Source organism: Montipora capricornis, chromosome 13 (genome assembly GCF_036669925.1).
Source record: "Montipora capricornis isolate CH-2021 chromosome 13, ASM3666992v2, whole genome shotgun sequence".
NCBI classification, from domain to species: domain Eukaryota; kingdom Metazoa; phylum Cnidaria; class Anthozoa; order Scleractinia; family Acroporidae; genus Montipora; species Montipora capricornis.
This window is the reverse complement of record NC_090895.1, coordinates 45,495,394-45,507,893: the sequence shown is the minus strand read 5'-3', so window position 1 is coordinate 45,507,893 and position 12,500 is coordinate 45,495,394. Positions and strand designations below refer to the sequence as shown.

Here is a 12,500-nt window from a genome sequence, read left to right as displayed (position 1 = left end):
CGAGAATTATCTACATGTGAAATGCGACGTTTTAATCAATTAAATTCTGCCGCATCTTCGACTGAAGCTCAACAGCGATTTGAAACGTCGCATTTCACATGTGCCGAATAAAAAGCATAATTATGATAACGTATGACAAGCAGTTCTCGTTGGCTTACACTGAATTAACATGTATGAAACTAGATCCGTCCAGTGGCGAAGGAAAGTCGTGAACTTTTTAAAAAGGTATTTCAAAGTTCTTCTTCTTCATCTTCTTCTTTTTTTTTTTAATGGGCCAAAACTACAAGCAAAAAACAAAAACTAGCAATGTACAAAGCAGCATAGTCAAATTATATTGCAAAGAAGAGTTTTATTAACACAAATGGGACAAAATCCACTCCTTGCCCATGATGGCCGTGACACTGAATTAGAAGGCTCATGTCTTATTTTCTACATTACATTCATCTGTGTATTCCGTTGATTACATTTCTTTGGCTTTCATTCATCATTTGTCTGATTAAATACGTGATTGCTTTTGCCCGTGTGATAAATTAAACTCGACACCATTAAATTCGACGTTTGAAACAATCGGTGTATTTAATTATTTTATTCGACCAAAAAAGGAGTTATATTCGGCACGTGTGAAATGCGACGTTTGAACCTGGCCTTAGAACACTTTAGAACACTTAACTTATTAGGTGCATAATTACAGTAGAAAAACTGTACTCTCCCTTATGGCCCTGAATGCCGAGCACCTGCCTCGGCCGGGAAACGAACCCGGATCAACTGCTTGGAAGGCAGCTATGCTAGCCACTATACCACCGACGCGCAAGTTAGCCTTGCTCCCCAATATGGCCGCCACGCCATTTTCATTTCTATCTCTGAGGATTTTGGTTCCATACGTTATGTTGACTACTTCATCCACAGTTAGAAATATTAAAATAACAAGGAAATGGTAGGGCCCAATAAAAAATGTCCCCACGAGTGTCCTGCAACAAGGAGTTCTCACTAAGGTAAGGTGGGTTTCAGTTGCAAATTTTAGCGCAGTTATAATTGTCCTAAAAAAAGGATTCTTTCATTTTATCAGAAAATATAAAATTAACTCTAACTGCTAGGGGACGAAACACGCTTAGAACTATAGAGCTTAGGTAGCGAGTGAAGTTAACTCGGAAGATCAAGTTAATCCTAGGTGCTTAAAAAAATATGCGGCTCTTTATTTATTTCAAGTGAATTTTAAGATCACAACCGTATTTTAGTCGTCCTTTGTTTTGCAATTTAAGCTTACTTTAAACAACACTTGGGATCATGGAATTCTATTACGAGAGCACAACTCTTAGATTATCTCGTACCTTAAAAAGCCCACTTATGCGGGGAAAGGGAAAACACCTACTCTCATCAATAATATCGAGAAAATTCCGCATCAGTTCAGCGCCATGAAAACACCAGTAGACCAGTTCTTTCAGAACAAAGCGCGATTTCGTAGCGTGTAAATCTTACTGAAGCGATGCAGATTGACTTTGTTGTAATTCGACCACGTGTAAATAGTATGTTCTCAACGAAAATAGTAGCCACCGCGTTTGTATTAGAAAGCCTTGACCTTTTCCTCTGGTATACGAGAGATGTATACCGGTTTTGAGGCCTTGGGCTTGGTACTAGGGAAATATGCAATATCCTTTAGCCCAAGGTCAAATTCAAGAGAACAGTTTGTACGAAAAGTTATCTTTATTTAGAATGTGGAGGTGTAATAACAGAACCGCTTGGACAACTCTCCTTCAAAAGAGGTCAAAAGGTAACGGAAACTCAGTGTCAGTGGACCATGGGAGACATCTCCAAAGAAAATGGGAAACACATTGTTCTTGCCCCTGAGAGGACGTACACTTGGTGCAGGTACTAAATTTAGTAAAATTGCGGTCACCGCTACGCCTTTTAAGGCATGGCGGTGTGGTTAAAGCCACAGCGAGCGTTTGGTCAATCTTAAGTTAAGAAACGTCATCCATAACCTGTAATTGTAAAATCAGCAGTCAATAGTGGTAGTATTAGTAGCAGTAGCACCAGTGGTAATAAGTAAGTAATAAATCGCTTTATTCGCATGACTTCAAGATTTTACAGTATTGCAAAAGCTAGGTGATTAAGGACGGTGCCTAACATTGTTATTGTGCATACATTCTGCGCACCTCGAGATACTCGGATTTCCTATGGCTGGTGCTTTATATTAATACAGGGATATTTTTGCGCTGTTCAAAAATATGCGGAGAAAGCAGTGGCAGTGGCAGTGTCAGTGTCAGTGGCAGTGGCAGTGACAGTGGCAGTGGCAGTGGCAGTGGCAGTGACCGTGGCAGTGGCGGTGGCGGTGGCATTGGCGGTGGCAGTGGCAGTGGCAGTGGCAGTGGCAGTGGCAGGGGCAGTGGCAGTGGTAGTGGTAGTGGTAGTGGTAGTGGTAGTGGTAGTGGTAGTGGTAGTGGTAGTGGTAGTGGTAGTAGTCTTCGATCCCTAACCCCAGTCCCTCGGAGAGCGTGATTGCAGGATGTAGTGGTAGCAGTAGTGGTAGCAACAGCAGCAGCAGTAGTAGTAGTAGTAGTAGTAGTAGTAGTAGTAGTAGTAGTAGTAGTAGTAGTAGTAGTAGTAGTAGTGGTGGTGGTGGTGGTGGTGGTGGTGGTAGTAGTAGTAGTAATAGTGGTAGTAGTAGTGGTAGTGTTAGTGGTAGTGGTAGTGGTAGTATTAGTAGAAGAGGTGGTAGTAGTAGTAGTAGTAGTAGTAGTAGTAGTAGTAGTAGTAGTAGTAGTGGTAGTGGTAGTGGTAGTGGTAGTAGTAGTAGTAATAGTAGTAGTAGTAGTGGTGGTGGTGGTGGTGGTGGTGGTAGTGGTAGTAGTAGTAGTATTAGTCAAAAGAACCAATAAGACAAACAACCTGGCCTTTACTTGGCCAACCAAGTATTTAAAACTTCTGTCGTTCTTTTAATTACATACATACTTTTTTTTAGTTTTAGGCTAAGCGTCTGGGATGCCAGTGGCAATTGGCTTTCGTACCATTCTTGCGTCTCGGAATGGTTTTTCATTTATACGTCGTACCCGGGCGTTACTGTCAAGTTGAGATCATATACCGCGTACGACGGTGTATTCAGTGTTCATTATGCCGTTATAAATGGAAGTATTGAGTCGGGTAAGGAACGTTTTAGTTTTACGCATCGACGGATTTTTAAAGAAGAAATGTTATGCACTTGGTCGATATACTTCACTTGTTTTGTCGGTTTGTTTGTAGATTGTGGTTTCATGGTTTGGGCCTACCCTCAAAACTGCAACTGGCCACGGTACCTGTTGCCCAGGGGCGGCGCTTGTGTCCTCAAGCCTTATCTTTTAGTTCTATAAGAATTTGATAACCATAAGTTTGTTTTGTCATTATCATATTAGCAAAATATTTTCAGTTTCCAGTGAGCCTCCTAGGCGGCTGTGGTTGTAAAATAATTAAATTTGAAAATGACAAGTCACAAAGGCCGTAATTCACACTCGGATTTAATGGTTTTTCTACTTCCAGGGACACTGTCTCAGCAATTCTTGAGATAAGTCTGTTCAAATTATGTAACACGAAGGAGTAGATTTGAAATTAGTTATTGGACGCGAGAGAAAATAGTATTATTTTATGACCACTTTTCCTAGACACAATGACGAGACTTAAAAAACGAGTTTCAATCCACTTCCTCTGCGTGATCCATGGCCATAGACAACCGCAAATAGTGTCAATGCGCATAATCAGTGCTTTGTAGGAAAACTGCAAATGATTTTAAAGGTTCGATTATTGGAAACATGTTTGGGTTCATATCCAAATTTGAATCACCATACGTCATCAAACTACTTACATCCGATCGTGTTACGCTGCTGAAGCCTTTTAAGCGACAATGTTCGTTAGCCTTCGGGCGACGACTCCGGAAAGAGAAGCTCTCCGTATACGAGGCAGGAAGCGAGGAGGGTAAAAAAGAGACAAGGGATGAAACTAAACTCCACGCGACTAGTTCAGTGTGAACCGTAATATATACCGGTGATGGAAACGGAAGTCGAACGATTGTAAACCACGACGTTACGTTACAATAGGGGGGCCCTCGCGGCCGCGAGCTTGGGTTTCACGTGCAGTAACTTTAGACACTTTGTAAAGAAAAATAAGTGACTGCACGCAGACATGTTCGAAATGTAGTGTTGGATAATTTGGGTATATCAATCCCGGGTGTAAGGAGTTAAGATAATATAACCACGTGCTCTAGCGTTCTAAACTGTTGAGGAATTTTATCAATCCTATTTTAAAAAAAAAAACAAAAACAAAACAGCGACAACACGTAGGGAGGAAATTGCCGGGTTTATATCCCTGTCATGCGCTGATACGCTGTTACCATATTGTGTCCTCTATTTAAAAAAAAAAAAAAGACTCATCTTTACGGCTTAAACTGTTGTTTTGTTTGTTTGTTTTTGGTTTGTTTTTTTGTTTTTTGTTTTTTTTGTGATAACTGTAGTAAAAAAAAAGAGAGTGAATAGAAAAGAAGAAAAGGAAAAAGACAAACCAAACAAACAACAAACAAAAGGAAAACAAAAGGAAAAAACCGCAGGCCTGACAAGATTTCTTTATATTTCACGACTTTACCATAAGGTCACGAATACTCTCTCAGTACGTTGTCCCTGCAAAAAGCTTTCATTTAAATAAAACTGGCGTCATCATCACCGTAAACACTGCCATGACAACATGCAAAATATTTTCAAAGAAACCTGTAAATTCACACATGGAAACACCTTTTGAAGGAAAGGTAAGTTATAGACTTGATTATCACTCACTTCTTCGTTTTAGTAACACCCCTCGGCTCCCTGAGTAATTCACAGCCACCTAGGAGGCTCAATGTAAATTGGAAATGCTTTGATACCATGAAAGTTTCTTAAACAGATTAAAAAAAAAGGGAAAGTGAAATAATAATGCAATAATAAACTAATGCTGCCTTAAAAAAACTATTTGCAATTTACCTGAAAAGGATTTTACAATTTTTTTTTTCTAAGGTGGGAGTTGAGTATTTTACATTATACACTTTATGTATGGTCCCGAGGGAAACAGTTAGTTTTGTTTTCCCGAGAGTCCTCATGTTCCTTAGACGAAATCAAGGGAAACGTCAGGACTCGAGGGAAAACAAAGCTAAATAGCTTCCCGAGGGACCAGATATTAAGTGATTTGTTATATATTTAGACTTTTCCTGCAACAATCGCAGCAAAACATCCGGAGCGGGCAACAACTGCGGAATTGTATCCCGGTCGGGATACATTTGAATTTGATCAGGACCACGTGACCAAGAATCAACCAATCACAGTGCTCGGTTTGTTGAGCGAAAGTCTAGGTATATAACAATGCAATTTATTCAACTTATATTGCGCAATTATCAATAGCAGCAATTTTCAATTGCGCATTACAATATTGATTACATTACATAAATATGCAATAAAGTTAACAAAGGTGTTTGAATAAATGATGTTAAGAATCTAATATATTTCAATAAATAAATAGATAATAACCAAAATCAAGAAGCTAAAAAGGATCACATTTAAATAGTAACGATTCATTAAGAAGAAGCTTTCTGAAATAACAATGTCTTAATAGCCATCTTGAAACAACCTAAAGATTTTATATTTTGTATGTGTTCCGGAAGGCTGTTCCACTGCTAGGGGCTGCCACCTGAAAAGAGTTGTCACCGAGTGTTGCTGATGATAGAACTAAAATTAAGATTTAAACTATTACTAGATCTTAGATTGTATCTACCACTTCCCCTTACTGGAAAAAGGTCACTTTTGTAAGACGGAGCGTGACCATATGTGGCCATAATTTAAAAATGTATAAGTTGCGTTAGAGGCAGCCCGTGCAATGATCTAAGTAGAGGCCTCACAAGCAAAAGCTTGTACTCCTGAAAAATTAACTGCACCGCACAATTCTGAATACGTTGCATTTTTTGCAAAACGTAGTTAGGTGCCCAATACAGCAAGCTGTTGCAATAATGTAATTTACTAGAAATAAAAGCGTGGATAAGAGTTTCGGCGACTGCAATCCCGTGTAACGATCCTTTTATTTCTCGTGAAACGTTAATTTCCTTTTTGGTGCATCGTGAATCGTGATTATACTAATTAATGTGAAGCAGGATTGAAGCGTTTTTTGTTTTGTGAAATGTGAATTTGCTTTATACGTCCGTGAAAAAGAATTATCTGCTTCCATTAAAATGAAGAGCTATCTACCCCATTTCCGGACTCAGCTAGTGGCTGCCCTCACTGAATCCTTATCAACCCTGACTTCCTGTCAAAGGTCAAAGAATCTGGGGATGAACCTTCCCCCAGGTCTCCTCTGTAGGTTTCCACGGTCCCCAGGGTCTTGTGGGAACAGTTTCAATCACAGCAAACCCAGAGTTGGAGGGTAAAAAATGATAAGGATTTGTATGGGAATCTCGATAACCAACTGAAAAAGATATTTACACGCAATAGTTCTCAATAGAAAAGCCGTGCTGTGACCTTCTCGCTTTTTGCCTGATTAAATGCGATTTAAGTGACTTCTCAAATTCCCGGGTTTTCACTCGTAAAGGAAAGGCTGCAAATTTGGACAGAGCAAGTCAACGGTTCACTTGAGCCTCGGTATGGTGAAAGCAACTGGGTGAATGGTTGACCAGCCGTGTCCAAATTCGTTACACGGCATTGCACTCTTTAGTGTTATGTGTTTATAATTTTACATTCTTTAAGTTTCGTTTGAAGTGTCTGTTTGTATAATTGACTTTTTAAAGGAAAAAAAAAAAATAGCAGTCCGACTTTGTCATAACCTTGGATCAGATAAGAACGCCAGATTGCAGGTTGGCTTTATCGTCGCCATTGTAGCAGCTGCTGCTTGCAAACCGATCAGAAAATAAACTTTGGTCATACGGCGAAAAGACGTTATAGTGTCGAGGAAATCGCAGTTTAGCTTTTAATAGGCAGGGTTTTTAGCAGTTTTGTAAAGTAGCGGACATATTTCTGGAAGCATGAGAGGTGACATTTTTGGCATCGCAAGACGCCTTGTGAGTGCCGTAGGCGCGAGCTACCTAGGGGGATCTGGGGGCATGCCTCCCCAGAAAAATTTTAAAATAGAACACTCAGAAACGCTGTTTCCAGTGTTTCTGTAACCCAAGAATCAGTTTCCCAGGCAAGGCTAGAGTTCATTCAAATTCTCTTTATAAAGATAGTTAATAATAATAATAACAATAATAATAATAATAATAATAATAATAATAATAATAACAATAAGAATAACAATAATAACAATAACAATAACAATAAGAATAACAACAATAACAATAATAATAATAATAATAATAATAATAATAATAATAATAAAAAACCTCTCAAATCTTGGCATCAAAATACATTACATGATATGGGAAACCGAAACGTCCGCCCTCCGGCCTCAAACAAAAACCCTGAAAAGGTGCACTTCAAAGCCAAAGACACAGATGCAAGCCTCCGTAGGTTGAGTCCATATTGACTTGATATAAAACGCAAACCTGTGTATTCCTAGACATTCACTCATTCACGCATTTTTGTCCTAATTAAAGCACCACAGGTTCATGGATGGAATGTCACTATTGTGAGCGTTTTAGAATCAAGTGTAACTCTCCAGTGGCCAAAATTAAGCAGTGTGTTTGGGAACCCGGTGTCGGCTTACATCGCCGTAATCGAAGATACTGGTTGTGGTAAGGTACTAGCTGGAAAAATTATTTCCCCGAACTTCACACTCGTGGCGATAGATGGTCTAGAAACAGGAAAAGAATATCAAGTCTATGTGGTTGTCAGGGATGTGCTGGGACAGCCACACCGGAGTGCAAAATTGATAACTTCCACCATGGAAAGTGGTGAGTGTTGTGGAGTTTAAAAATACATTGAAAAGATAACAACAACAATAACAACAAGATTGGCAGCAGGCAAATTTCTATATTCACCCAATATTTCTCTCGAGATAGATAACAAACTAATTTGTTAAAAGAGCGTTAAATTCAAATTACATCTTGGAAATCGTTTGTCTCAATCTGAAACATTGCCATCATTTATTCATTTTATTTTCACTTAACTAAAATATGGTTCTTTGCACCATGCTTTTGTTCCTGGAGAAGCTAAGCATTGTGAGAACTCATGTTGGTTGTTGAAAAGCGATCAAAGCGGTGTTGTAGATTTCAATTCCTTTACACTCATTTTGGTATTGACTTATTTTATGCACTTCCACTTTAATGGCTCAATACTACCAGAATTTTTATGATACTGCAAACGTTGTACCAAAGAATTACCCTTAATCATTGGTAAAGAAGCTGTGAGAATTGTGTTTATACATTGGGTTACCATAGCAACGTATAACGTGTCAAGAGAAACCTTATTTTAGATTGAAGTGATTACAAATCAAGTTTGTGACAGGAAATGGACAACAACTTTTAATTTTCGATAATTCAAGGTGATTTCGAATTGTTCACCATTTATTTTGAACTTTGGAACCCGTGTTTTAGTAGCAATTATTAAAATCTAAAAATTGGGTTTATTCTAGCATGTTATACTGTTACTACAGTAACCAATCACCCGCAGAATATTACTATAATTTGTTCACCAATGATTTAGCATCTATTTTATACCACGTTTACAGTACCACATGATAAAAAATGGTAGTAGTCATCCGTCATAGTAGAAGTGCTGAAAACAGGTGTTTTCCTCTCCAGGCATAACCATTCTGCATGGGTACGGAACCTATTTAGATATTGAAGCGAATGCTTCAAATTAAATCTTAAAATTTATCTGTTAAAAATTCTGCACGGTAGGTCCCCACTAAAGTTAAAGTTAAAGTTCTTTATTTTATTATTATTATTATTATTATTATTATTATTATTATTATTATTATTATTATTCTTATCAGTATTATAATTTTTTTCATTTTTTTCATTAAACAACGAAACTACACATTACGTACCAACACATTACAATCTACATTCTGAAAAACATTCTAATCGTTACATACAACAAATTTACGGTACACTACTTGCAGCTTTGAGTTAGCAGGTTGAGTCACATTGATATGCCATATTTACATACTCTTCTTACGTTGCTTATAATTTACTATTGTTATTGCACACTATTACTTATTATTATTGAAATACACTGCAAAATGCAATTACATATTTGGACAAGCATAAATAGGTCACTATGTCGCGATCGGTAATACCCCTGATAAGGTCACGCGATTTGAGTTTTGCCAATTTTTGCTATCTTAATCCTTAAAAGTGGCCAAGGAGAGGTTTCCATTTTTCATTTTGAAGGTTGAGCTCATTTGTTTCGATTTCATAAGCTTTTTTCAAAAGGCGCAAAAATTGTGGATGGTTGGAAATTTCATCTCTCAACTTACACTTCCAAATATAAAATCTGCTCATGAGACAGGAGAAGTTGATTTCCAGTTTTGCATTTGAACAATCTGGTTTCAGTCCCAAAGCAGTGGTCATGGCAAGATGATTTCCCTTCTGAATTAAAGAGCATGATTGCAGCCATTGAAAAAAATGTTCCCCAGAAATGAGAGGTCACTTTGCATTGCCAGAAAAGGTGAAGCAAAGTGTGTGTTTCTTCCTTGCGAAAGGTGCAAGCAATCTCACACAAAAAGGAGTTTGTAGACAGACGTCTATGAAAAAATTTAAATTGGAAAATACTAATTTTGTTACTTTTTGTGCATGTTCTTGCAAGCTGAAATGTTTTTTTCCAATCCATTTCTTTCTCATCAAGGTTGTAATCTCTGTACCATTTCACCTGGGCTGCTCTCAGTTTTTCCCTCTTTGTTGCAACGAGAATTCTATACGTTAAATTGCTGGGTTTCTTCGTTTTTTTCAAAGCTTTAGTAAAAGATTTAAACTCGACAGTTTCCAGACTATCGATTTCTTCCTTAAATCTCTTTCGTACTGTCTTTAACGTTGCAATAATACCACTAATTAAGCAAGTGGGCAACTTTTGCAACGATATTTGTTTAAACACTCTGTACAAGAGAGAAAACAGGTCTCGTCTTTTATAAGAGACTCGACTGTCAAGATTCCTTTTTCAAGCCATTCTCGAAAATATACAGGTTTGCGGTCACTTTTTATCAAAAAATTAATGCAAAGACGCTGTGTTTTACAATGCTGTAAGGAAGAGATGTTGTTGTTAAAATTTACCTCGTCCCAAATCAGCAGTATTTCATTAACTAATATATCAGAAGTTTGGAAGTGGTTTTTCGTATCTTTTTATATAAGTTACCCAAAAACATAGCTTCACCCCCGTATTTGCCGAGTTCTAGGTCAAAAAAGAGTTTCCGTTTTCCCATGTTTGTTTTATCAATATATTTTTTGATCCAGATAGCTTTTAAAGATTTATTTAATGAGAAAAGATCAATTATTTTAAGCCCACCAGCACTGTACTCGTTAATTCTAACGTTTCCTTTAATCTTATCGGGTTTCCCGTTCCATATTAAATGATAGAAAGCTTCGTTCAAATTTTTGATAGCTTGGTGGTTTGTTTGCAAAGGAGAAAAGACATTAATTAACCGGCTGGGAGGCGACTAGGCTTTTTAATATAGTGATTTTTCCAAGTAGGCTTAATCTTCGATACTGCCAGTTTTTAAGTACGTTCTGGACTTTTTCTGTTTTTTCTTCGAAATTCAGAATCATAGTTAGTTCAGGCTCTATTGAGAGCCAAACTCCTAGTGCTTTTTCTGGACACAAGAGTTCTGGGCTTCTCGCCTTCGAACCTATCCATAACGCTTCCCTTTTTTTGTTGTTAAGTCTGAGGCCAGATATCTCGCTGAATTTTTCTATAACGTCAAGTGAGTCTTCAAGCGTGTCTTGTGAGTCGTCTAAAATTAATGTGGTATCATCTGCATATTGACTTAATTTGATTTCATTTTGGCTGATTGAAAGGCCTTTAATACTAGGGTCCCGTCGACTTGCGTTAGCTAGAACTTCAACGGAGAGAACAAATAAACATGGAGATAAAGGGCAGCCTTGTCTCACCCCTTTCAATTTTAAAACAATCGCTCATCCACCCGTTGTTTGTTATGCAGCTTTCAATATCACAATAAGGAGTTCGTATCCATTTTTGGATCGAGAGGCCGAAGCCATAGTGTTGTAAGGTTTTTTCAATGAATGGCCATTCAAGGGTGTCAAAGGCTTTTTCGAAGTCTAAAAGCAGAATCAATCCAGGATATTTTTGTTAGCGGTGTAATTGATGATGCTATCGATCAAACGTATATTTGTACCAATAAACCTGCCTTTGATAAATCCTGTCTGGTCATAGTTGATGAGTTTTGGGAGAGTAGCTTGGATTCTATTTGGGATTTACTTTGCGGCTATTTTGTAATCATGGTTTAAAAGAGATAAAGGACTCCAGTTTTTAAGATTTTTGATGTCTGTTTCTTTCTTGGGAATGAGTTTTATTAATCCTCGTCTCTGAGTAATTGGTAGTTTACCGATCTCGTATGCAAAGTTAAGTGCAGCAATAAGAGCGTCTGAAGTACCACTGCAAAACATTTTGTAGAACCTTTCTGGTAGACCGTCTGTCCCAGGAGTTTTGCTGTCGGCCATTTGCTTTAAGGAAGAAAGACATTCTGTTTCTGTAAGTGGTCCTTCACGGGAAGTTAAAGTTAAACTTACTACGGCAACCAAATTACTTCTCAGACAGGTTTCCGATGCAGGATATTCTTTCATTCTTCCAACTTTTGATGTCATAACATTAGTAATTTCGGAGTTCCCCTTCCTAGGTCCCGGGGGAAAAAATTAATAAATAAAAAGCCTGCTCTGGATAGGGTTAAATTTCGCAAATAGATAATGCATTTTCATCTTTTTACTACATGGCTAGTGTTTCTGGTCGATATAACCAGCGCCGTGATTGGCTAAAAGCAGGTAAGCGCTAGGGCATTATTCTCCCATAATGCCCGAGGGCCGATTATCGATTCTGCAGATTATTATTATTTTTCTTTAGAACAGTTCTGCTAACCATATAATAAACAACTTAATAAACTCGAGCTTTCGGTTGTTACAGCAAATCTCGCGGTTAATACGGTAGGGCCTCTTTTGAGAATTTGCTGTAAAAACCACACTCTCGGTTATTAAGTACCGTAGTTAATAATATTTGGTGTCCCAATATCTTCCATTTCTCTAGTACCAAGTGCAAGTCCTTATTTCTACGTTCAAATCCATGGAAGTGACAGCATAAGAATTTTAATGTCACCAATTTCGGAGCAGTATCACAATGGCAAACTTCTTGGCTACACCATAATTTATCAAGATGCCTGTTTTCGAAATTCAACTACCCAAGTTAACGTCAGTGTACTCACAACAACTTATACCATAACTGGACTAAAGGCTGGAACAAGGTACGATGTCAGTGTTGCCGCTTTTACTTCAAAAGGAACTGGACCATATCGACACCGAAGCACGTATACCGCCGGTAAGTTTTTCTTTTCCTTATTTTTCCTTTTGTTTATTGCCGTGACTA

At 38.0% G+C, this 12,500-nt stretch overlaps 1 protein-coding gene across 1 annotated transcript in view; it reads left to right on the top strand.

Moving 5' to 3' along the window:
- LOC138030011 (uncharacterized) overlaps positions 1 to 12,500 on the top strand; it is a 137,279-nt gene that overhangs the window by 16,040 nt on the left and 108,739 nt on the right. The window contains 4 exon segments of the mRNA XM_068877864.1: positions 1,710 to 1,866; positions 2,960 to 3,138; positions 7,568 to 7,864; positions 12,165 to 12,452. Of these exon segments, the coding sequence (XP_068733965.1) occupies positions 1,710 to 1,866; positions 2,960 to 3,138; positions 7,568 to 7,864; positions 12,165 to 12,452 (921 nt within the window).